Below are 27,466 nucleotides of genomic sequence, written 5' to 3' on the forward strand. Positions count from 1 at the left end.
TATTCTGCTGATGAAAAAGCAACAAGCAAATATAATGGCAGAAAAGCACCCGGAGCTCCAACTGAAACCTGAAAATCAGTCCATCTTTATTTAACTGTAAATCTGACTTGAGCGGCCTTTTCACGATCGAAGTGGATTTAAAGGGATGAATGAATCAGAGCGAGCTTGCTGTCCACCTCGTTGGATCGTCTCCCAGCAGTACGCTGCGGACTGGTTGCCAGCAAATCAGATGACACATTTAGACAAACAAGCAAGCACGCTCAAATTCACATCTCTTTATTGTCTTCTATTGCAGCCTTAGCAATTTTCAAACTACATTGCAAATTGAATTTGATTTATTGGGACTGGTTTTGGAATATGGTTAAGATATTTCAGTCTATTATATATATATTTATTTCAAGTACAGAGCCAAAGGCCGCCGATTTTTATGGAGCAAGATATGACTACGCAGCATAAAAACGAGAATCTCTCGAAGACTTTTGAATGGAGATGGCATCCTCGTGTCACGTTGGATTATATCTATTTGAAGAGTTTTGCAGCTGGGCGACTGTCTTCTTTCAACTCCAGACGATGATTTGTTGCCCCCACGACATCTCTCCGCTATTGTCCCGTCTCGGCGGCTGTTTGTTATTCGCCGCGTAATGAATTATTGAGTGGCGCTCGCCGAGGACCGTGCGGACGGCAAAGCTGACTGGCAGAGGCTGCTGCTGCTGCTTGTTTGCAAACGTAATGGCTTGCTTACATGCATACCTGCTTGCTGTATAAAACAAGTGGAGGATGATTGAAGCCTTACTTGCAACCCCACCTCAGGGAATTGCGTGGTCTAATTGGGAGCCAACGACGTCACGGCATCTATTCAACACGTTCCGATAAGATCAGACATTTGCTTATTGCCTCAGAGACACAACAAGGTTAACCCTGGCTATTTTTGCATGCATGTGCTGGCTTGTTGTGTGCCGGGCGGTAAATGGAGCACGGCGATTATCAGCATCCATCAAGCGAGGAAGCCATTTAGCCAATTAAAATGCATCCAGGCTGGCATTCGGACGCAGCAGTCCCTGTTAATTACCGAGGTTTTCTCTTTGGCGCATTATGGTGAGATCACTGTAATAATGCAGTTGTCTCATTATATCATGACCTTGAAGAGCATTGGCCATTCATTTCTATTAGTGTGGACGAGGAAGGACACCAGCCTCGTCCATGCCACACTTAATATAATAATAATTATAATAATAATAACAACAACCGTCTGTCACTTTTCTCTCTTCTGCACTTCCATTCTCCCACGCTAAGCAAAACGTTACGCCAATATATATTGTAAGATTATAACGCTCAGCTCTGATTGAACCTGTCAGAAACGTATCGATTTACTGATGTTTTTATTGTTGCCGTAGCGCAAAGGTCAAATCCTGCCCTCCGGGTCATTTTATGTTGTTCATGAAGGCTTTTTAAAACTAACATGAACAATGGACTAACAAACCTGGTGCTAGTTTGCAACAAAGTATTGCCAATTTCATTTTTCTGACTCCTTTTTGCAATTATTTTTCCAAAAAGTGACAATCTTCATTCCATCAGTGCATTCTGAATTCAAATGAAATACACAAATTATTTTAACCAAATGATCTTTTTTTTCAATTAACAATAAAAAAAAAACCCAATTAATATTGCCATGGATTCAAACGTTCACGTCATAATATAATGAGGAACCTCACTTTCTGCTCCATTTGAATACCATTGAAATGTGGAGAATTATCATTGATGGCAATCCAATGACGTTAATGTCTCTTCAGCACACACACGAGTCATATTCATTAAGTATGCGCCACACTTCACGTAACACATTAAAATGGCACGCTGTGATCTCGGAGAGAGTTAACATTTAAAAGATGAGCTAGGAAGAAGTGGAGCAACAAAGGATGAGCGCACACACACATTGAGAGAGGGAGAATTTTGGCTCTGTGACACAATGCGTTTTGGATAACAACCTACGAGTGGGAGTTTTTCTCCGAAAATATTATTTCTTGCTTTGCTTTGTAGGTCTCTCCATCCTGTTCCATATTTTTCAAACCCCCCAATCGTCTTTCATGTTTCTCACGGAGCCTTTTGAAGCTCGGAGGTGTTCTTTTGAGAGCTCCCATAAAGAATGAATGGATCACTGGTTGCAGGGCCCATTCCGAACATCTCATTTGTCGGGGTGTAGGGGAGAGCTTCTGCCCGACAGATATAGTTGTTGATTTATGACCACTTTATGATGAGACCAATCAGTTGTAAATCAAAGCGTCGCAGTCACTCCCATCTCCACACACGTGAAGTGGAATACATCATAAACATTCCGACATCCTTCAAATGCTTTCATGGGGAGGAATATCATAAATCATTGCGGCACAATATGGTATGAATTTTGTATCGTTGATTTCAAGTGTTTGGAAACATCTCAGAACAAAACTGGCCTTGCAAAAAGATGCACCATCTAAAGCTAAGGCCAACACACACGAAATACATATAATATTTAAATGCATTTCTTTTTGGGTATCAAAGTATGCATGAATGCATAAAATAAATAAATATAAAATATATTTGAAAAACAAATTTATAATGGTTAAATACTTTCCATTTCAATTATTTTTTTACCATTTTTTTTCCTATTTTCATGAGTGCACATAAGTGGTGCGCTGGTGCACATGCGGACTGCAAATATAAATATTGCACACTAAGAATAGTAGTAGTGTGGCAGTCTAGAAAGATTTGCTGACTTGCTCTGGCTCACCCGAGATACTTTGAATACTTGTGGACCAACCTTGGGTCAAATTTCATGTGGAGGAAATCATAGGAGGAAGTCAAACTGTTCCACACAAAGGTCGGCAATGATTTCCGGTGTTGCTTTCTATCCTCCTGCTTGTCAGATACCCTTCGTCTCGTATGAACTCTCATCCACGGTGCTCTCCACTTCCTTTGTCTCCCTTTCAAAAACAGCGAGAGTGGACCATGCTATTTCCACCGCTCCAGGCTTCTGTCTATTTCTGTCTATCCTTTCTCTATCTGCCCATTTGCCTTTTTTCCCCCCTCCCTGCGGCAAGCGCTGCGCTGAGCTTCTACCTTCTCTTATTATTTTCTTTCAATGTTCTGCCTTTTTTTTTTTTGCAACCTCTCCTTTCCTGGTGACTGACTGAGTACAATGTCTTTTTCTTACTAGTGCACATTATTTGCTGTATTTCATTTTCCACAGGTCTCGGATGTTCCGCTTCTCTATTAAACATACATAAGATAAATATGCAGCCAAACCCAGTGAGCCATCCATCCATCCGTCCATCCATCCCTCCATCCATCACACTGCTTATCTTCATCGTACCCATCTGCGATAAAGGAACGTACAATTAAATCAAGGTTTATCTGTTTTTGCAATGTGCTGATCTTTTCCATCTTTATCTCCATCTGATGGCGTCTCTTGTTCTTCATTGTCTGCAAGTAGCCAGCCGTGTTGGCTCCTGAAGGCAAATTACTCAGCAAAAATCATCAAATCTTTTCTGAGTAGCTATTGTTCCGGAAGACACCAATCAGACCGCATTGTCGAGTCCATAATAACGAGCCCCTTCAACGTGACCTCTGAACTTGCCACGGTCGTGTCGCCTTTGACATGACAGAAGCAGTGCGTGCTGGAAGAATTGTCTCCCTCACACACGTACATAATTCCCATTGGGTAAAATGCGGCAGAAGCAAATTATACATTCGGACACCCTTCTTCACTCCTGAGGCCTCGGAACCTTCCCGGGGCGGTTCATGGAACATTTTACAAGATGGAATTTGTAATCCCTTCTGGATGCACCTGGGCGGACCCTGGGGTTTTAAATTAGTTGAATGTGCCCAGAATATCTTAAGGGCGAACATCAACTCACATGATCCATCCTTCAAATTGCAATGTATGATGGAGCTCTCCTCCACCCATCAGTGACTTCCTTAGTCCCCAAAACATCACCGACCTTGACTCTTCATTTGCCTGTTAAATAGGAAGTTTGCTTTTTTTTTTTTTTTTTCCTCCCTAGCAGCAAACGAGCTGATAAAAGTGCTGGCTCAGCAAAAAGCAAAGATGCAGCGCACGGGCCATAAAGTGGACAATCACCTCGACCTGACTGAGCTCTACTCCGAGGTCCATTAAGCGCCGAGAGTGTACAAGCTCGCTGGATGCTTTTCACCTTTCGCAGTGCCTTTTTTTTTTTTAGAGCAAAATGGGCTTCAGGTGTTTATCATCCTGTCATTGTAATATTTCCACAAGTTCTACTTACTATTGTGTACGTGTAGTTTTAAACCTTGTACAAGAAATTTATTATTATATTATTATTATTATGGATAATCGTAAACACAAGACTTTTTGTGATATTCATTAGAATTTTGAGAACATCCTTAAAATAAAAATATGAGTCAATTGCCCAATTGTCGATATTAATAGTATAGACTGTAACTTTATTATTAACTTTGTCACACAACAATAAATGACTTACCATTTTTTTTTTTTTTTATCTTGTGGCATCACAGGACATGACAGAGAGAGCACAACGAACTGGAAAAGACAAGACCAGCTTTGATAGCCGCAGGAGCCGACTGCTCCCAGATGGAATTCTTCATTGAATTCAATTCGTGTGTGTGCGTCGGCAAAGCACCATATATAAGCGCGCCGTATAAAAAGACCTACGGTGATGTATGGGCTTCATCTCAAACCCCCCGAATTCAAATGCAGCCAGAGATAAGCACAAGTGTCACATGGCTGTTGGAAAGACTTATGTTTTTTAATTATATCTTGTTGTTCTTGGTTGAGGCGAATTCCCTCTAAGGAGCAGTGAGGCTGTTATCCCGTCATTTATCCGGGAAATTAATTCTAATGTGGCTCATGTTTGGAGTCCTCCAGTCACCTCGGGGGACTTCTCCAGCACTGTCGCGTCAACCCAGCCGCTTCATCAGCGTAATTATAGGCTGTTGTTTGCTCAAGGGCACGTCGAGTGCCTACGCGGCCCCAGCGCTCACCTTCAGGCTGCACCGGCAGCTCGCACGCCATGCATGCAAACACGGCGGAAAAATAGCAAGCATTCCAAATCCCATCAGGAACTTTCTCAAGTTATTCTTTTGTTTTCCGCCAGTGTGCTATAGTTGCCCAATTTGACTTCATTATCCCCTACCTTAACCCAATGGAATGGATGGCAGCATTTGCAAAATGTACTAAGTGAAATGGCTAGGTCTTTAACTACTATATTTATGTGATGCTTAAAAAGTACCTCATCAAAAAGAGAAAACATTTATGGTCACATACTCGGTTTTATGACCTCCTGCACTCATCTAATCATAACTTGCATCGTGCAGATGGAGCTACTGTCGTGGGCAGGACATCATAAACAGACTTAATCAAAGCTCTATAATATTACCCAGAGGTCAGAGGTTATGAAAATACACCTTTGAACCAATCTGGATGACCGCTGTCCAACCTTGATGACTTGTTTTCATTTTACAGATTAAAATTCTATAAGTGGATGAACACAAGGCTATCGTCAAATCACTGTTTATTATTCATTTCCATTTTGATGGGCTGAAAAACTAATTAAATCAATTTGAAGTTGGACTCAATTATTTTTGGGGATTCGGTTTGCAGGCACTGAAGAGTTGCCAAGCTGACTCGTGTTTCAGAAGTGCCCGAAGCCTCACAGGGGGATTGACAGGGGTGCACATTATGCATTCTTCGTTGACAGGCCTTCTTGATGTTGTCAAGATGTGCACTAAATCAACCGGGACAGGACCTTGGCTTATAGCAAATGTGTCCCCAACAGACGTAAGGTGACTTGGTGTACTTCCCCTTAACGGACAAACGCATTTAGCCCCAAACTCAGGTGTAATGCACTTTGACATGACCGGGGTTGGCATTAAACTCACAAGTTACCACCACTGGGTTTTGTGTGACAGTTATGACAGTTTACAAGCTTCCACAACCACTTGCACGTCTCAGCTTTAGTGGACCTGAAATATTAAAAGCGACTCATGCAGTTTTAAAAAAAAAAGGGTTTTCTACACTTCCATCCAATTTTTTCTTAATTCACTTATTTACATAAAAGACATTTGCATTAAAAAAATAAATTAAATAAAAAAAATTATATAATATATATATTATATATATAAATATATAAATAATATATGAAATATATAAATAAATATATATATATATAAATAATTCTCATATTCTCGGCTAGGCTCCAACTAACTCCCTGCAACCCTGAACAGGTTAAGCGCTATCAAAACAAATGGCAGGCTAGATATACAAGACAGATGGGTGACATTAAATTGCAAAAAAAAATGTGTTTTCCTCCTTGTGTGCTGGCAGAGCATGGCAGTGAAGTTTGACGACTTGCCGTAAAACACGTAATTATGATAGCCAAGCTCCACAAGGTGAGCTCTTGACCAAATTTGTATTTCATCAAGGTCCCAGAGATTCATAGGGTCTTGCGATTGCCAGAAATATATAGGTGCACTCTTCAAACAGGGTCTTCTGGCATGTAGCCCTCCCGTACGGCACACTTCCCATCTTTCATGCGTTCCCCGACGGATTTGGGGGAATGTGGGTTTTTCTTTGTATTTATTTGTGTTTTCCCTCAGTGTCAGCCGTGTGCAAAGCTGTTGCCTTTTTAATGTTGCCTTTCTATTATTGATAATAATGAACATCACATTCTTCAATAAGCATCTTAAGGATCATAAATAAAACAGACTAAAATTGAATTCCATACCACCTGGACCAAGACTTCCCAGATCAAGTCATGGATTTATTTTTTTTTGTCAAATCTACAAAAAGATTTCAGAGATCATGCAAAATTATATCGTTTTAATCCAAACAGTGAAATTTGAAGGTTGATGATTGAAATAGGAGTGAAGGGATCAGATCACACAGGAATACAAAGTACAGATGAAAATACTCAACTTCCCACACACATTCTAGATTTTGCCACGTTCTGACTCTTTCCGCGTGGGCCGACCAAAACCGATGTGCGCCCCGGTGTCAGATGCCGAGTGAGGAGCATAGATGACTTCAGGGCCGAGCTCTAATTCGTGCACATTCAATAGCAATCTGATCAGAGCTTCAAATTGCTTTTTTTTTCTCTCTCCGCTCAGCCTCTTAGCGTTTTCGCAGTTGCTCTCATCCCACAGCAGCCTATCTTTTGCTCCTTTCATGGCCACGCTGGCTTTTGGAGCTTTATAATTACGCCACGGCTTTCTGTCTCTCCGACTTTTCTTCCCCATTCCTCACGCTCCTACAACAATATATGACAATTCACTTCTTATTTTTTTCCACTTGAAAATTCTGTTTTGGACCACTCGTGTCCGTTCTATTAAGGTTGAGTTGATTCTCCAGTTCTTTACCACACTCATGGTGTCACGCTATGATGCAATACAACGAAATCTGGATTATTATGGACATCACAGCGTCGGTGGACGTAGCAAAGGAAAAAACTAATCGGCACGACTAATAGAGAACATGATGTCACACACTAATCGGAATGTAACGATTGAGGTGACGATTCAGTAGGACAGTTTTAGTATTATATTTGAACTGGCCTGTTTAAGGTGATAGCTAATCAGAGGCATTAAAAAAATTATATATCTTTGGGAATGTAGTACGTAAGTAAGCATTGTTCCAGGAGTCAGGTTGATAAAGAGCTGGGATCCCAGACAGTGGAGGCTGTGATCACCTGCATCCCTCATCGTGCTGTCTCTCCCAATCATCTCCGACATGTTTCACCATCACTCGTCCAGCATAAAAACACAATCGCATCCCCCATCTCTTTTCATTCCCGTCCATCTTTCTCGAACGTCGAAGCGGCCCTCGGCTCGCCTTCAGCCCGCCGGCGTTCTGGCCTTGTACCAGGTCGGTGAAATGAAGGATTTACTTTCATCGCACCTCATGACCTCGCCTCTGGCTATGCGTTGTAACACCGACTAGCCAGCCCGTGGCATTTAGCAGCTAGCACCCGACGCGTTTCTCTCCTGTCATCGTAGATGACCTTTGAACTCCCCTGCTGATTATTTGAACCTCCCGAGGGAACACACGGAAGGGGGGGAAATGGGTGGGTTAAAATTAAAAAAATATAGATCAATCGTAACGACCGAGGCAATTTCACGCTGTGGCTATTCATCACTGCGAGCTCGCTGCTTGACTAATGATGATAGAAAGACAACAGCATTAAGTACAAGGGCGGCCAAGCACCATGCATCAAAATTGCCTCCAGGTAATGATGTTGCGCAATACGTTGACTTTTAATGGAAGCTAGGAACCTTTGAGTAACTCTAAGCTTATTTGAATGTTTCAAAAGCCATGAGGAAAATGGTTTGTGTAAATAATTCGGCCACTCACTTACTCGGTCTCTGGAGTGCCTGTCCACCCATCAAATATGGTATTACGCAATCTCTTTTTTCAGTGAAAACAAATCTGAACATGTCAATATGTGTCAAGTAATCAAAGTCAACTTAAGTCCACCGGGATACGAGATCATAAAAAGAAAATACGATGCAGAATTCCCGTAAGTGTCATGTTTAGTGGTTTTCGGTCATGTTTTGTCCTCAATCAATATACCTGAATTGACAGAAACACTTATTGTGCCTGCCTGGCATCAATGACAAGTGTCCCCTTGTCCTAAATAAATTAGAGCCTTCCTCAAGATGCCCGTAAGTGATGTGCTCCTTCCATTTTAATCTCTTCCCTTCTCCTCATCCAGTAAAAGTCCAACTCTACAAATGTCAGACACACTCAGCACTCTATGGCTCCTCCTGGGTCAATATCTTGACTTTTTTTTCTCTCTGCAGTGCCTTTCAAAATCTTCTCATGTTGTCTTTGTTTCCAACGTGCCCCGCTTGCTTTTTAGACCACCAATTAGGGTCGGATGATGTATCAACCTGCCTCCGAATCCAAATGGTACAATTCCATTATTCCCCACCAACCAAAAAGTCTCCTAACTAACAGAAAGTTGAAAAAATTTAAAGGAATTGATTTGACATTTTGTCCGTGTGAGCCCCAATGGAACCGCTGGGCTTGTTGGCAGAATAAAAATGAGCACAACCTCCATTTACCAGTATAAGCACCCTAGTGACAGATAAATTCACAAATGGCTTCTGTTAATGGTTCAATCACGGCAGAGGCCGTTCCAGTTTACATTTGCACATAAAAGTCAATAATGATCAATGACGATTGCGTCGATTTCTAGATGATCAATTACTAAAAGTAGTTGTTTACATAAACGCTAGGTTACCATAAATACGGTCTTGATTACATTTGATTCCGAGAATTTTATGACTACATTTAATTGCTCGCTTTAACTTCTGCTACTCATTACAACACAGTTGAGTTCTCTATTGATCAGCCTGGCAAGCCAATTAGGTGGAAGAGCGTTCCGCGTACGTGAACACGGATAAAACTAGCTTTGCGTTGTCAAACGCTTGAATCGGATTCGAGTTAAACTCTGCTCTGGTTGCACCGCTAATAGCGATCTTGGTAAACAAGGAGAGCTTCTTAAAATAACTTTTCTCTGTGCAGTCATTTGAAGGAACACAGGGAAATAGGGCAAGATGGCATCGTAGCCAGCTGTTGGACCGCAGGTGTGTCGGATCAAAGATTGGTGAATTCAGGTCAGGATTGTGAAGAGAGCAGGCAAAAAAAAAAAAAAAGACTCAGGGGGAGACAAGATCACAGCGGCAGGTTTACTCAGTCTTATGAAGCCAGTCGATCGGCCCTCACCAAGTCATCCATCATGCTGACTGACACACACACCAGCACACATCAAGTGCTTGGCATCAATCAATGACCAGTGAAGAAATGACTTTCTCAAATATTTTCATAATTGATCCAGACTCCCTAACCTGAATGTAATTATTTTTATGTATTTACGTCAAGACTTATGGCACAAAGTCGTCAAGCGTTTTGTTTTCAGCTGCAATGAATACTGATTATCACCAGTAGGAGAGATAAACGAGGGATCTATCGTCCAAGGTCGATCGTTTCCTCCGGGCTGAGCCACGTGTGCTTTACAGTCTTACTAGCATCATCCTTGCTGCTTTTTGTGTGCGGACGCCAGTTCGCCAGCTGCTCTTGAAGACTCAGTGACATGTATTGATTTCAGCAAAACAAGCACAAGGTCACAACTCCTGCTCCATCAAGGGCAGGAAGACAAATGTCAGTTTGCGCAGAACGGTCATCGGCGATGGATCGGCCAGTGAGTCCCTATGTCGTCTATTTCGGTCTTCCGTGCATAATTTAGTAAGCAGGAGGCTATTTCAGAAGCTTTGTGAAGGATGGCAGTAGTCTAAATCAAGTGGATTAGATAAAAGAGTAATAATAATGATAATGACTGCAGCCATATTCTCGTCTGGCTCGGAGAAGACTATCACTGCGCCATACGTCTTCCTGTCTGACCTCGTTTAAATCTCGTCTTCTGCTCCTCACCCCGATTCAGTGTGTGTGCAGACAGGTAGCGAGCGAGGGAAGCCTCAACGCCGCAGGTCTTCCCACAGGCCATCTGTTGTCACGGAGAAGCCATGACTTAAAAAAATTGGAATAAAATCACAGCCAGCATGGCAACGCTCGGATGGAGCTTTGCCGTCACAGGGATTGTTGATTGACATCTTTGCTATGCTAATTTGAAAGTTTGGGGGAAGTTTGTGAAGTTGTACATTGACTTTTCTGCTCCATCTGCTGCTCTTTAACTTGCAAGTAAAAGCTTTTAAAAAATGCAAGATTTTACGTTGTTCAACATTCCACCAGATCTTTTCACTTACTGCCTTCTTTTAATACGACATGCGTACCGTATAGCTGCCTGAATTTCGTTTTCCATTCCAATGCTGAGCGAATCATAAAACTTTCATGTTTGGACTTATGCATCTCCACGTTTTTCCCCCCACGTCGGCTCCACAAAAAGCCCACTTGTCGCCTCGCTCCCGAGGGAGCGCAAGCGTAAATTATTCGCGCTCCTTCGGCGGCTAACATAAGCAGGCCGGTTTGATGTGATTTATTAAGTTTAGTAAGGAGAGGTAGTAGATGATGCATAGGCTATGGGAGTAATTGGAAATAATATAAGCAGGGGTGGAGGAGGCGGTAAAGAGGCGTGAAGGTTAGGAGGTTGTTTGTTCACTTTTAGAAAAAGTCAAATCAGCACGCAAGTTGAATTTCCCACTTTAGGTCTCGCCTCGACGAACGTATAGTATCGGCGTCTCGTTGCACGCATATATTATTAATATTAATATATAACAAATTGCTTTCGTTGAAATCCGCAGCGGTGTGGCCATCAATTATTTACTTTAAGTGTTTTTGCAAAGCATTTATGCTAATGACGACGCCCGCAAGAGCATTAAGCGGGTTCAAAGGTAACGCCGCTGATTGAGGTCGTGGTCATAATGAGGACGCAAAAAAATGATCAAGACGCCACGGGGAAACCTCAAAGGTCACTCAAGGGATGTCTAATTGAACCATTTAGTGCTGACATAATAGCTGGTAGTTGAACTGGCACATATTTTCTAGGTTATTTTTTACTGAGGCAAGGCAGCGTTATGGATTTTAAGATAACTCAACGTGCTTCACATTGAAGTTTTCGGACTATTTATGAACCCAAATGTATTCTGATGGATGGATTAGAGCATGGTGGGATCTAAATAATCAGTTTTCTCTTCCCACGAGATCTTCAGCAAAGCACACGAGTGGAGTGGAGAGTGTGTTGGAGGGTTCTTGTGATTGTTTAGCTTTGAATGAGCCACGCACACACGCACACACTCCATATCTGTTTGCTTTGCTAGAATTAAACAGCCCACGAGTACGTGCCAGTGGTGTCCATTTAATTGCGTGGCTTTTTTTTTTTTCCCCCTACCAAGCCAAAGGCTTTTTTTGAAGGGAGAGAGAGAGTGTAGTGGCCGGTTAATAGCTTGTCAAAGTGCTGCAGGTCAAGCCACAGGAAGTCAAAGAGCCGGCCATGATTCACGTTGGTGACAAAACTCGGGTCACATTGTTGGTTTTGGGCTAAACGCTGCTTTTCTAACAGTGGTCACTTTTAAAGAGCCAAAATTCATGTTTGCACAAATAACTTCACTTCTTAGTACTTGCTTTGTCTTGTTGTGTATATGATTTGTAATTGTAGAAGCCATGCCGTCTAATCAGCTGTAAATACGTTAATATATGGTAACCCGCACTTATGTACAAACACAACACTCGAGAGGTTACAAGTTCGGAAAATTGGCTTTTTAATAGCTTGTAAACACATCATTGCTTCTTTCTGTGCCTGCGCACCAATCATGTGTGAAATTAAACAAGGAAGTAAATCTTTTGTTATCTATTTGAAAAAAAAAAATACTTCTATGAGGGAGCTGCTCTTCATTTCCTCTATTATTACAAGCGTGTCAGAAAAGTTCCACAACTAAGTACAAGTTTGTAGCAATAAAAGCTTTTCCACCATACCAATTCTTGTTGTTTCGGTATTCAGCAATTTACATACATACTGTAATATACAGAGATGTGTTATTCTAATTTTGGTGAGCTAATTTGGTCTACGTGAGAGGAGAAACAAGAGTGCACATTCATTATTCATGACAGTCATGAATAATAAATTTGGACATTCCTGTCTGCCAAGAGAGTTGTGGTTAAAAAAAGAAGAAGCAAGGACTGATAATTAGGCAGAATAGTGACTGCAGACAAAAAATGCAGATTTTTGGACAATAGCTGTTTGGATTTTTGTTGCGGACTTCAACATGGAGTCAAAAAAAAAAAATACAAATATCAGTAACAGAATTGGATTGTTGGATGAGTCACTCCGGCTTGCTGTATTACGTGGCTCTACTCAACAGTGGGCAAATTACCATAATAACATAATTATACATGAAGCTTTCATGTTTTTATTTAGATTGTCACATGGGCTTCAGGTAATTTCACACTGAACCCTTTTACGCAATTATAGCTACTGCAGTGCCATCTCAGCTACAGTAGATTTGCAAACCAATTTTTCACACTCAGACACAATGTGTACAGTATCATAGTTTTATGAATAATTGAACCTAGAGTGGATTTTTATTTTACTTCAGTTACAAAATACAAATATACTTTGCTGAATCAGATTCAACGCATCTCCCTTATCTGTTTTTCTTTGGAATGACCAGAGGGGTCTGCGTTTGTTCGGAATCTGCTCGGTGCAAGCATGCAAGGACACGGTGCAGCGTCAGCGGCGTTGGAGGGTTGAAAAAAAATAAAATCGTGCTATTTGGAATCCAAAAACGCGTGAAACCACAGACGAGTGGAAGAAGTGGGATATAAACACGGCAGGCAAACAAGATCGGGCCGAGACAAAATGGATGAGTCAGAGCTGAGAGAGTGAGATGGAGGTGTGTGTGCGTGTGTGTGAGAGTGGGAGGAAAGATTAGTGAGGCAATATCAGAGTGTCCATCAATGTCACAGGACTCGTGTCCTCTGCAGGCCATTTTATCCATCAGCCCGGGGAAACCCAAAAAAATACCTCGCCTGCAATCTTCACCTGTTTACCCATTCTGTGTCATCACGCTTCAATTTCTCGCTTTCATATTTTCTGCTGATAAAAGCTCCCCAGCGCTCATGCTAGAGGGAATTCTCTTACTGGTGTAAACAAGTGAAATAAATACATATTATAATCCCGAGTCTTAAAATAGGTCAAAAAATAGGTCAAATCTTTTCAAAAAGTACCTTGGAAGATTCGGCCTCTCTTGTCACTAAAGCTGATTCTCCATTTTGACGCCATGCCACCATTTTACTTTTCTTTATAAAGTTCTCACACGAGCTCCAAATCACAGCTTATTACCGTTTTTCCGATTCCGCTTGGGAAAATAATCTCCCGAGAGCATCCACTGCGGGGATTTTCAAACCCTGAGTCATTTTCTGTTTTTCTGTCACATGTAAATTGCTCCTTCATTTTCCACAATCATGTACCATTTTCCATGCTTCTTCACAAAGACATCTTCCATGTTACATGTCCAAAGTGGTGCTATTGATTGGGAAACAAGTTACCATTGATTACCTCCAAGCTGACGGATGGTGGAAAACATTTAACACAGCTCTCCCTCCGTGGGAAAGCGCACGGGGGAAATACTCAAGACAAATTAAAAGATTGTTCATTTCACCGTGGCAGTACAAATGGAGTGGTGTTACCTTGGATACGGAGGATTTAAAACAGAAGAGGCGGGTAATAGAGTCAGAAAATCTGAGGGGCACGGTTTATCACGGTGCTTATTATTGATTCCTGTCAATGGTCGCTGAGGAAATGGAATACACTACCTAGCCAAAAGAAGATTAGCGAGTAGGTCTATCTCAATCCGGCAGCTGCATGCATTGAGCGTGGAGCACAATGGCGTTTGGGATTAAGACCCATACGGACTGAAAATATTGGGAATCCAACATATGCTTAATAATTAGCAAAAAAAAAAAAAAGTCATGACGCCACACCTTACACAGACTTTGGAGTATTCTAGAAAAGGGTCAGGTTGAAGCTGTCTGTGTAATCTTCTTTTGGCATTCAAAGATGATTTGCATGCGGACATCCTCCGCGTTACAGCTGCCAGGTGTATTCTGCAAACACTTATCATCCTACTCGGCTCTCGTAGCTGATTAGAGGACATTTCAGGGAGTCTCTGCAAATAACTGCTTGTTGGGACTACATTTACATGCGTAGCTTTTTTTGGGAGCTGATTTGACAATGATTGGAGGCTTCTCCAGGCCCGTAACATAATCCTTTGGAGCCCAAACATCCCCCCCCTACCCCTAACGCTTTTTCGCACATTCTTGCATTTATATTGCATTTTTGTTAAAGCAGCTACATATTGTAGGAAAATTGCAACATTCAGTTCTCCCACTGCATCATTCATAAGTAGCCGCTCCAGTATGATAAAAAATGGAGATGTGGTGAAAGGTGCCCTGTAATCAAATACGTAAGCATACATCACATTATAGGATGGGTGTTTGAGGAAGGGAAATGGGAGATGCCATATGGCGCTGTCAGTATGCTGACAAAAAAAAAATGATTTATGGTGTCATAGCAGCAGATTGTAATGTACACACACTGAAGTTACCCTTCAAGCAGTATGGAACGACTTGAGATGAGATGCATGAAAAGTTCCGAACGAACAGAAGCTGGTATGACCAACAGAGAAAATCTGCCAAATTTTGACTTAGCAAGATTTCTCAAAAATCATAAAACTAAATATTCCAAGGCACTTTCACAGCATGTATGGAAAGAGGCGTGAAGTAGAACATATGTACTCCGCTGTGTGTTGGAGTGTTGCGTGTAGCCATGGCCCACTTCCTTTATTTAGCCCATCATGCAGCAGCGTCCTTAATGAGGCCCACGGGAAGCCGCCTGGAGCTTCTCCACATCTTCCACTGCTCTGGCAACCAACTCGGTTGCCCTCAAGGCAGCACCACCTTTGAACTGCCAGATGTCCGCGCTCCTTGCCGTCTTCATGATGACAGCTGATGTCTGCCGATGGAGATGTTTTCCTTATCATCCTCTCCTCACTTCACAGATGGGACAGTGGCATGGCATAAAAACTTCTACCAAATACTTTTTTGATATGGAAAATCAACAAATGTTTGGCTGGTGTCTTCTAGATGTTGGGAAAAATAATCGTGTTTTTATTTTATATACGGTAATCATCCACTAAAAGATGAACGCCCATCCTTTCTGGCAGCTTACCAAACCTCACGATAAACCCACAGGCCATATCAAGCCGCACAATAAATTTAACGACGAAATAAGGCTGTATTGATTAGACACTTTTCAACACTAACATGATCTGATGCCTTCACTTGTCATGGAATCATTTCATCAGCCCGCCCACCTTCACTCATGTTTGTTTTCCAAAGAGCGTGTGATAGAGTGGAGCCTGATTAGATACGGCAGACGTCCTCTTGGAAGAGTTGAATCCACTTTGTGTGAAGATGTTGCCGCCATGCATCAGGTTCATTCCACTGGGGAAATCAAGAGCGGTAGCCTGAATTCTAACATCCATGAGGCAGCTTCATGACGTGGAGGTGCAATGTATCTGCCAACATGATGCATAACCTACTTAACATAGATATAAAGAAAATCCATTCTGGGCATTGCTGTATTGATTAGCAATGTTTCAGACACCAAAATAGATCCAAAGCCTGGAAGGCATTACCCAAAGTAATCCAAATATATTCAGAGATACTATTGGCAAGTAGGTCCAACAAAGTTTAAAATAAGAAACTTAGATTAGGTTAGCTACGAACGAGAAGGAACAAAATTCCAAGATGGAAGAACATAAAATGACTCCCAGTTGAGCCTCCTTCCTTAACCAAAGCCACTAAAACAATCCCATCGTCAGCACACCATCAGCCGTCATCAGGGCACCTTCACTATCCTTTAAGCTGAATTCCAATCTGGCAGTGGTGTTGTGCACGAAAAGCGGATAACAAGTGTGACGGAAAAGCCAGAGATAGCGCTTGGCGAGCTCTCTGCAGGAGAGTGATAATGGCCGCGTGCTTGTTTGCCCATTACTCTGTGTTTGTTTGCGCTCCGTGCAGATAAGTCATCAGTCGCCACCTTTGTGCTCGTCTGTGACTATGCAGCGACGACTGATGAATCAGCATGCATCGGTCATTAGACGGGGATGATTCAGCTTGTACTGTAGACTCCAGCATCATCTCCATGTAATTGCTCCTCTCCAAGGCATTATCTTTTAATTGCTACGGTTGTGAAGAAGTGTGTCAGCGGGATCATGGAAAAACTGTTTTTCAAAGCCAATCTGAGGTTTCCGCATCGAAGGATTGTTCAAGGCAACATTTTTTCTTCATAATGTTAAAAACTGTTCCCGAGTCCCTTCATAAAAGGTCACCATTATTTTTCAATAGAAGTCCCGGGCTGGACTGAATGCCATTCTACTAATGATATTTGACTGAGTGATGGATGAGATACATGAAAATAGAACGCAAAACAGATGAGCTGTATCAGGGAGAAAAATGATGAATTAGAAAAAAAAATTGGATAAAGAGAGGCTTAATTAACAATCAGCAGCGATAAACGTGACCAGATTTTAAGTGCCTCCATCAAAATCTGTAGAGAAATTCTTCCAGACTGCCACATTGAAGACGGAAATGCCGTGGGGTTTATAGTTAATTGGGCATTTTCATTCATCTCAAAACTATTCAAAACACTGGCAAGCTGGAGAAACTCTTCGTACGAGCTATTTGATATTTATATTCCATCGTCATGCCTCACCTTAGTCGAACCACCCCCGAAAATTCCTCTATGACTCCTCGGCTTTTCTTGCAAACATGAAAGGGGAAATGCAGTAGTTGTGATTTGCATTTTTCGTGTACCCCGGCCTCAGAGGAGAAGCCCTGGCAGCAGCATCTTCCTATATAAGCACGCTTAGCTCCCCGCTGCTTCAAACAAAACACGGGCTCCTATTGAAAATGTAAGCCTCGAAGGAGAAAAAAAAAAAGTCAAATGGACACGGGGGAGAAATGGAAATGTACTGCTGCAAAGAAAAAGTGTTGTCAAACTCAAATGGGGAAGACTATTTCCTGACAAGTCAAAATACAGTATCCAATCGGTGACCTACTTTTTAATTTAGCAAGGTCATGATTTGACCTTGCAGAAAACTATTGAGTAGGGTTTCAATCAAAACTAGTTACTTGCTAGAGTTCTCTTTAAAAACAGTGAGTTGAATCCTTGCACATATTAAATGTGGCAGCTTTTAGCCTTTCAACTGTTAAACACATCATTTCACGCTGTCTCGCAACAGCATAATTACGTGGTCGCGAGAGGAATGAAAGCTAGGAGGGCTGGATAAATGCTGAATTCTTATGATCAATTATACCACCCTTGCATACTAGATATCTCCAAAGCATCAATCACGGCCAACGCGTTTGGAATTTTTTATCGAACAGCTGACATCTTTGTCCATAGCTCATTTCCTGGGTCGGGGAGCGCCAAATCGATATCTGACCGTTGACAGCTCAGAGACGAGACAAAGACGACGCGGCGCGTCTGTTGTGCTTTGGCGCCCTTGGCCAACAAGCCGAATCACTGCCAACTTTCATTTTTGTTCCGTTAAACGAATGTGGTCGATGCCCTTGTGAGGATCAACACATTAGCGCTTGGTCAATGAATTTCATTTGCAATGGCATTGTGTGTTTCAAAGCCATTTCAAATTCTCAAAATGGCTCCCAAAACAGTTACAGCAACATGATGGTTCAAAAGTTTTTGTTTCTTTACCATCCAAAGCGAAACAGCACTTTGACTCACCTTTTGCGTGCTCCCCTGTGGAAAAACTTCCACTCGTCAGATTGCAACACCAAATTGACATCGTGTGAATGATCCCGGGCTTATGTGGTGTTGACAATGAGGCTTACGCAGACAGCTTGTGGCTTACATTTTTTATCCATCGAGGAATTAACTTTGTAAGTTACAGCCCCTGATTTAAGTGCCTTCCTCTAAATCAGCCGAAAATAGAGAATTTATTTTTGGATGATGCGGTAAAAAATAGACAGGTAACACAAACATCGAGTCTGACATCAATATGCTGGAAGTCCTCATATTAATATTTTTACTTTCACTTGCATTCCACTCTCGATCATAAAATTATTGAAGACAGATTTATCCAATTGATAACAAATTACAAAGCCTTGCCATTGTTTACCACGTCTGGCAAGAGTGAAAAAAATCCTCGACATTAACTTTGCTCCGCTCAAATGACTCTAACAAGCCCCAGTAGGGAGCATAAACTTGATCCGCCGATAAAGCCTGACAGAAGATCCAGGAAGACAATACGACAAAGAGTGACCAGTTGAGTGATGAGAGGAAGACGCTGAAGAAAATGGATGCTTAAAGGGGTGATAGATGGCTGGAGGATTTATTTGCTTTTGGTGTTGCGCTATCATTTATCTCCCGTGAACAGAGCCGGGCTGCATGACAGAAATCAATCAAGAAGCCAATCGTCCAAATGCTTCCACTGATGCACCCGGCTAATCGATACTAGCCTTGGAGAAGAAAGCCGGAATATATATTTGCATGACTCATAACATAATGGAAGACATTTTACTTTCCCACCTGCTTCTTTACAAGCTCTTGAGTTGTGTGAGTAAAACTGATAACTGGATGATTGATTCCTTTACCAATGGGAAAAAAAATATGCTTGATGATGCACAGATTGTATTTTATTGTGGAAAAGATGGAGTGCACATGGCGGATTTTACAAGATCAATACATCAGAGAAGCTGTCAGAAGGGATTACGGTTTGTGTGTGTGTGTGTGTGTGTGTGTGTGTGTGTGTGTGTGTGTGTGTGTGAGATAACATTTGACAGTCACTAGACTTCAATCGCCCCCTCTGCCCACCGCATGGTGAAAGGGAAGTGACATGAGATCACATAAATCAACTGCTGCACACACGCAAAGAAAGATGGCGGCCGAACGTTTGACATCTCCGACGACATAAGCGGGAAGTCGAACTGACACCGACCTCCTTGCTAACAGATAATAGCGGGACATCCAAAAAGTCAGTCACCTAAATGTTATGGACCTTTCCATTTGATATCTTGCAATTAAGATTGAGACAGCCGTAAAAGTATAACTAGACTTTGTTTTTCCTCAGGGGCCGAACAAATAAAGCTCAAGTTGAGCAAATACCGTACATGGACAGAAGCAAAACTTTGCCAAAGTGGTTGAACGGCTTATCAATATAGCAGCTAAATTGCGGTCGCTGAGAAAAACTCTGAAAGCAAAAGTTCAATAATGAAAGCAAACACAGTAACCTAATTTGCACTTCAATTGGGAAGCCATTATGAATGTACAGTGTAAATGGCAACGAAAAAGCTTGCACACATTCACTCCAATTAGTTGCGTAAATTGTTTTTACCGCTGACGTGATGTGTTATGATGATGCATCAACACCGCATACTGATGATTCGTCCTTTTCCACAGTCTAATTACAACACTGCACCGAGCACGGTCATTTTTCTTTTTTTTTTATATCTCCAAGTTAGCACTGATTGGATTTAATGCCCCCACAAATGTCTTCAATTGAATTTATTTCCAGTCAATTTGTCAGGACTCCACTAAAGCTTTGATGGCAAATCCAAAACGTAAATGAGCGGATCCCCACGAGTCGCGTGTCCATTTCCCATTCCAACGGCGTAGGGCTGCCACGACTCCTGATGTGAAAAGTTAAAGTGAGGTGAACGTAATTACGCCACGCTAAGGCTTAATCACGCCGTTGTTCGTCAGGTTTGTTAGCGACAGTTGGCAGATCCCATCCTATTAATTTGGTCTGGACAAGAAAATTGGCTGCTGGCACTTTTAACAATTCACAGGAGCCTGGGGTCATTTTTCAAAACCCCAATTACGAGTCGAGCAAAGCCTCTATTTCACCCAACGCTGACATAATGAACTCATGATAGCTTCGACTAATGATACCTAGCAACATGTTTAATAAATGCATTGTTTACCTACGCAGTGGTTTGAAGTGCGTCTGCAGTGTAAACTGAATTTTTTTTCAAGTCGTTTGTAAATGTCAGTAGTAATTAAAGCGATTCAGTCCTGCTGACTTAATCTGCATTGGATGTTCAATTAACATGAAAAATATTGTTTGTACAGAAGGATGATGAGAATATGAGAATATATGGAGCTTCCAGTTTCCTGGGGTGACTTTCTATATGATTTGACTGTGTGCAGAGGAATTTGTGTCCATTCATCCAGAAGAGGGCTCTTCCACACCTTTCATGGACTTTGCACATTGGGGCAGTCATGCTGGAAAATAAAACGGCCTTCTCCGAATCGTGGCCGCAGAGTTGCAAGTGCACAATTGTCCGAGTGGATTCGGTTCAAGTGACGATTTATACGTGGTCGCACGGCGGGCGGGGTATATCGGGGAAAAATGGGTGAACCCAAGATTGAAATCAAATATATGCAGCACTGACAGAGATGCAGTAAATATATAAATTGTTGATTTTATGAACGCTGCCCAATTAGATTAGTGTAAGAATGGAACTCTGCCATAAATCGAGGATTAAGATCTCAGCCACGTGCCCCATATCGTACATCAGCTTCTCCTGAGCTATGAATGATGTCTTTGGAGCTTCAAGCGTGCGGTTTGTTTATTTTAAACCAGTTTATTTATAGCCTCACGCCGGCTGTACATAAAAAGAACCAAGGCTGCCAATTATGAATAGTAGATGCATGGAAAAAGCTCGTACAGATGGTTTGACGGGGGGGGGGGGGGTCGAGAAGACCATCAGCAACAGATACCCGTTTAATTATGCAAGAGGTTGGTATGAAAAATAAATGTCTATTTCCGGGAGTTAGGTGTGTCTCATTTCTTCTTTTGCTCACGCTGAGCTCTTCAACTGGTTTTTGTCTGCAACCCACTGATTTGAATCCAATTTGCACGTAGCCATTAGTGGTTCATTCATTAATAATTCTCTTTCTTCCAAAATGAATGTGACAAATACATTTAATGAATGTACTTGCCAGACGCTAACAAGACTTTGTTTTATCTAACAATATGCGTTGAATGAATGGAAGATTCATTTCAATGCGACAAAGTTTGAAAAAAAAAATGCCCTCACCAGAATATTAAAGTCAGCAATCTGGTGTTAGAATAACAATTACACAAGCCATAATGTCAAAGCTGGTATTTTACGGCGCATTACTATAGACTGGAGTGTCAAAATGGCCGCCGCTTGTATTATTCAAACACAAGTCCATAATGCACAGTAGCCTCTGGTGTCTTCCAGTCCATTTACAGCTGTTGTGTGTTTTGACGTCCATTTCCATAGACAGCGTGGATACATGATTGCAATTTTCTCAACAATACGAGCTAGTCAGCCAGCTCCCCTCTATGATTAAACTGGAAGAAAGCCAGTTGTCCTCATTGTTGGATCACTTTGTTTGAGAGCAGGGACTTTTCATTCATCCTTTGGCTTTCTCCCACTGGCTCTTTTTCTTTTTTGGTACCCGTTGTGTTGGGGTATGGTATGTGTGTGTGTGTCACTGTTACATTAATGCAATAAATGAAAAATGATAATGTCATCTTTTGGGCAGGTGGCACATCACGTTGGTCGTCGCTTCCCTGCGACTGCTGCTGCAAGAACCACAAGGGCGACGGCGAGGGCGAAAGCGGCACCTCCTTCAACGAGCTCTCCACTTCTAGCTCGGAGAGCCAATCCGAAGCCGGCTCTCCCCAGGGGACGGTCATCAGCGGCCCGGTCAGTCGCCAGCCCCACGCTAACGTCCAAACTCTGGACAGGCCTGTAAAAAAAGGCCCCGTCGCTAGGCTCCAACAGTCGGAACAACGGCGGAAAAGCGACCTCCTGCGTACTCTGACCTCCGGCTCCCGCGACCCCAACACGTGCAAGAAGAGGCAGCCCAAAGAGAAGCTGACAGTAGAGGAAGAGTTGGATAGGTGCATTCAAGACTTTCGCAAGATCAAGATTCCCGAGAGGTTTCCCGAGCGGAAGTACATGTGGCAGGCGGACTTGTTGAGAAAGTACCGCGTCTGAGAACGCGGCCGAGTGACCGCCGAGGATCTGTTTACACATTTGAGACTTTTGCGACAAAGATAATTAAACTCAATCATTCACCATTATGCCAGTTGGTCGAACCACGACAGACTGAAGCTCAAAAGAAGCATACAAATCCAGACTGTTCTCTTATTGACGTAACGTATGTAGTATGTGTGCGCGTTTAGTTTCCCCCGCCTACTCCGAGTATGTGCCGTTATCTCGCTCAATAATTCACAGGTTTGAATAATTTATGGAAGGACCAAAGCGGGAAGACAGATGAACCCAGAGGAATATCGGGAAGGGATAGTGGGTACTCCAAAAGTGCAAACTCATCAATTTGGTTTTCAAACCACTGCAAACGTCCAAGTGAAAAGGAATTTGGAGGTGATCATTTAGCGTGCCTTCCACGTTATGTACCATCGAAACTTCTTTCCATTATAAACCGAGCAGACCCTTTTCGTGTGCGTGATCACATTTAGTTAGACCCCAAGGTCACGGCTATCTACATGAGGCTGATAAACTCTCCCGATAGTACTAGTAGTGCTTCCCGGGTACACACAAACCGTCTTTTTTTTTTGGACGCACTTCAGAGGCAGGAAATGTTACGATTTCATCAGCAGCCCAAATTAATTTTCCTGTTGTAATACGAGTTCTATTGCGAAGGCGCACCCCCGAGTGAAATCGCGGCGGCGTGAATTGCTTTGGCTCCTGCAGAGCAATTTCCGAGATGGGCAATAAAACGTAGGTTTTGATGGTCGAATCATAGAGAAATACACGGGCGCAATAAAAGTCCTGATGGAGCGCACATCCACCCACACAAATATTTTTCCTTGTGTATCACTAGTTACTTTCTATTCTCAAAAACACTGACTATTCAAAGCACGTGCAGGTGCAGTTGTTTGACAAGCACGGGACGAGAAAAAGATATTTACTAATTTCCCCGGATGGTTTTACAGTTCTTTCCCGTCTGTTGACAAGCTGATCAATAGTTATTGACGAAGGGCTCTGGTGGCAGCGCTGATTTGCAGTTCTTGTTTGCAGTTATTAATGAAGCCTGACAAAAAAAAATATTGACAGAACAAGTATTCCATGTGTTTTCCAATTAGTTGACCAAAATTATTATTGTTTTTTTTTTTATTGGTGCAGCCCAGTTAATATTGAAAATTGTTTTTAGAGCTGAACACTATTATTAGGTTCACTTTTGGATAACACACATAAAAGATCATCACCATTATTTCATTATTATTTAATTATTTCATTTATTTCCTAAGTTGGCAATCTAAACCGTTAACTGAACTAATTTTTTGGACAAAACCTGAAAAAACTGGATTTATTAATATTATCATATTTAATTGCCGTCTTCAGAGCCTAATCGAACAAACATATACAATCAAAGCTTATTGTAAATTGAAACATTTACATTGAAATAAGTTGCATTTTAAAGCACAGAAATAAAGCAAATATTTTATCTCTATAAAGAAATAATACCCATATGTTAATGATAATTATATATATTTTCTACCTAAAGGTTATCCACAATGTTGTTCATTTTTGTTTTGGGTTGATTTATTATATCATGCAGTTCCAAATTCAACCATGAAATATTTTTTTACATTTGAAATCAATAAAGCCATGTATCATATGTAAATAAATCCATACATTAAGTATTATACTCCTTGTACATGACATCGAAATCTCTCGAGTATCTTTGTAGCCATTTATGAGCCACTGCCACGTTTATGTTGCTCGAGGAAGGTTGGAAGGAAAACATCAAATGCCTATAACCCATCACATATATTTCTATTGTTTCTATCTCGTTGAATTATGACCCAGTTCTGTCAGACTGGCGACATTAGATAGAGAAGAACAATGTTCCGACATCCGGCTTGACTTCCACGTCGCTTTCGGTGAGTGCACAAATTGAACAAACGCAGCTCTCATTTCATTTACAATTATCGGCAGCCCAGTTGGAATAATAATAATGACTTATTCAGCAAAAGCAAGCACGAATAGAAAGTCATTTTACAGGTATTTCTTGTGTTGTGATGGAGGTTATAGAAAGGCCACTTATGGCTCCAGGGGGAAAGAAAGCTATGACGAATGGCTTCCAATGACATCCAGTGCGGACGGAAACAACACATCGCAGCGTGTGGCATTTGGAACCCGAGACTCATCTTACTCCCTCAAAGCCCTTTAACGCAATTTCATTGAGGCTGACCGAAGAATCTCATTTCCACACCTCCCTGAGAATTAAAGAGAAAATGGAATGAATCATTCCAAATGAATGAGCAAATATGGATCATGTGTCAGCATTTCGGTATCGAACAGCCCAACGTTGTTTATTAGCAATTACACGTATGGATGTAAACACCTCCCAAGGGGTTTTGAAGCCATATGCCAATTGAAGTACAAAAGGAAAGCACAACTTTACATTTCGGCATCTCATCAATTGGTGACAAGTGTGTCATGCCATCGACTTGTTCCTGATCAGTGCAATCACAAAACGATCAATTGGTAGCTTTTCGAGCAGTATCCATTTCTGGCAGGTGATTTTTGTGCACAAAACATTTATCTCGACACGATTGGATATTTCTTTTTCAAGTCCGAAACACAGCAGAGCAACACCTGGAGGCCTTGTAGACACGACTACAGATCTTTTTGCACAATGTATGGAGTCCCATAAAAAGATCACATTTCACAAAAAAAAAGGACAGTCATAATTTTTTGCATCGAGCCATGAGTGATATGTCTTCCATTGTCGTCTCTGGTGACAAAGGTCCAGATATTTTCTCAACTATCATTGGGACTCAAATCTACAGTCAAGTGTGAAGAATGAAAAGATGTTTGTGACTTTGTAAACTAAAGTTTTGCCAGACTGCAAATACAAGTAGGGCCACTGTTCTCTCCTGCCTTTGACTCACATGTAAAGTACACACAAAAAAAAAAAAAGAAAAAAATTCTCGGCACATACTGTTTGAAACTAAAGGGTGTGATGTTGTGACGTATGTTTGTTCTGATACACACACACACAAACACATGGAAAAAATGGTTCTGAATTGTTGTGAGCATGTTGGTATTCAAAACTATGACAGATTAGTCTGTTGTTGTGAAGAATCTTTTTGTCCAAACTGCTATTAACATTACAAAAAAAAAAAAAAAAGAAGACAAGCACAAATATGTTGATCGTGTCAAATGTTCCTCTCCAGATGTAAACAAATACCCAATAAAATTCCAACTTTGGAATGGATTGATTGCTATGTTCTTTTATCGCAAGCTAAAATGGAACTGAAATACACAACTGTACTAAATTGGTAAAAAAAAAAATGAACAATGTGATTATTTTTTTTGTAATGTATTTATTGTTTTGATTGGTAAATGTACCTCAAGATTTGAAAGTGAATGTTGGTGATGTCCCATCTGCCTTTAAAGACCCTACAGAGAATTTATTCGTCACTCCCAAATACAGCTAATAAACAAAAACAGCCTGTACAGTGGCCAAGAGTCGTATTTATTCTCGATGACTACTGGAACATAAAAAATATATATATATTGGGCAAAACTCAATTTGTGGATGATTAAAACAGCAACTGATATTTTAATTTCTTTTGGTTAATCCATTCAACTGCTAACTCATGCTAACACACAATTTGTTTTTTAATTACAGCTAATGAAATCAGATTTTTATGCTAAGAACAGTTGCGTAACATCCTGCTTGATGATATTAAAAATGAAAATTCTGCATCTTCTGTTAAGGCTCATGGCTGCAATGTAAAAGCCGATTTTTTTTGACGATGACACCTTTATGAAGGACATTGAGACTTATAATTTGTTCGGCAAAAATCAAGCTTTCACCTTCACCAAGACAATCGGTCTAGTTAGCAGCAAAAAAATGGAAGGAGATCTGCCATTTCTTCCCCGCCAGCATGTTCACGGACGATACGCTCAATTACACCCATTCCAAAGTCCCGATGAGTGAACGTTAAGAAAGAATAAATATTTTATGTCACTGTGTGGGTGGTTCACTCACTGTGCAAGAAAGAAAGGCATAAAAATAGCTTCAGAGGGATTAGCCATCATCAACATGAGGCGACGCAGACTGCTTTGGGAGCTTCGCCGAAGCCTGTGATGAAAACACGGATAAAAACGAGTAATGGCGGGGAGGAGGTGTGCGGACGGGAGTGTGAAGGAGAGGTGCGAAGGAGCGGAGTATTGAACGAGGGTGGGAGGTGAGAAAAATGAAGGAAGGAAGGAATGGCAGTTCACGGACAGACCATTCCAAATGAAGGCCGATCGATATTAAATTTGGCAAGAAATCTCCAGATTATCGCAAACTCTTTTGCTAGTCAACTTGACCTCTGAGACGAATTTGAAATTTGATTGGTTAAGTAACTTTTATTCTGAGACGCACAACACAGAGGCTTCAATTTATTTCCACTCTCACTTCAAGTTCAAAAAAATAAAAATAGAACTACACCTTTTCAACGCTTTGCCTTTGAGCCCACGATCATCTAACTAGCATTTAACAACTGACAAGAGCATTTAGGTAAGCGTTAGCAACAAAATACGCGGGTCACTGCAATCGCACACAGCACGCGCCCCGCCGCCATTGTCGCCGCTGGCTGGCTGGGGCAACCGACGCCGAATGACACCGAATGCCAGGCATTGTGCGGAACAAACACACAACACACAATAGGAGGATGATCCAAAAGCCTCTGCAGTTGTCCAGGAGCCACTATTGCATTCACACGATTAGAAGAACATTTAATGCTTTATCTGGCTGCGAAGTGAAACGAGCCAAACGTTAGTTGCCGCGCGATGGCAGCTGCACAATAGACGCACAGCGAGCGTGCCAAGTCTCTGTGTGGGCAAGTCACTGAAGGGCTCCCAGCAATTATGAAGAAGAAAGCTTTTGGATGTATT

The 27,466-nt window shown here is 41.6% G+C and overlaps 1 protein-coding gene across 2 annotated transcripts in view; it reads left to right on the top strand.

The window, feature by feature from the left end:
- Positions 1 to 26,040, top strand: part of kctd16b (potassium channel tetramerization domain containing 16b) — a 32,089-nt gene extending 6,049 nt beyond the window's left edge. The window contains exon 2 of one of the 2 annotated variants that reach the window (XM_049742133.2): positions 4,531 to 6,976. In XM_049742133.2, coding sequence (XP_049598090.1) covers positions 4,531 to 4,580 — 50 coding nt within the window. In that variant the 3' untranslated portion in view covers positions 4,581 to 6,976. Of the gene's footprint in view, positions 1 to 4,530; positions 6,977 to 22,085 lie in introns of those variants that run through there. The other variant, XM_049742131.2, reaches the window with a different exon arrangement.
- Positions 26,041 to 27,466: the final 1,426 nt, after the last annotated feature.

This window comes from Syngnathus scovelli, chromosome 15 (assembly GCF_024217435.2).
Source record: "Syngnathus scovelli strain Florida chromosome 15, RoL_Ssco_1.2, whole genome shotgun sequence".
NCBI classification, from domain to species: domain Eukaryota; kingdom Metazoa; phylum Chordata; class Actinopteri; order Syngnathiformes; family Syngnathidae; genus Syngnathus; species Syngnathus scovelli.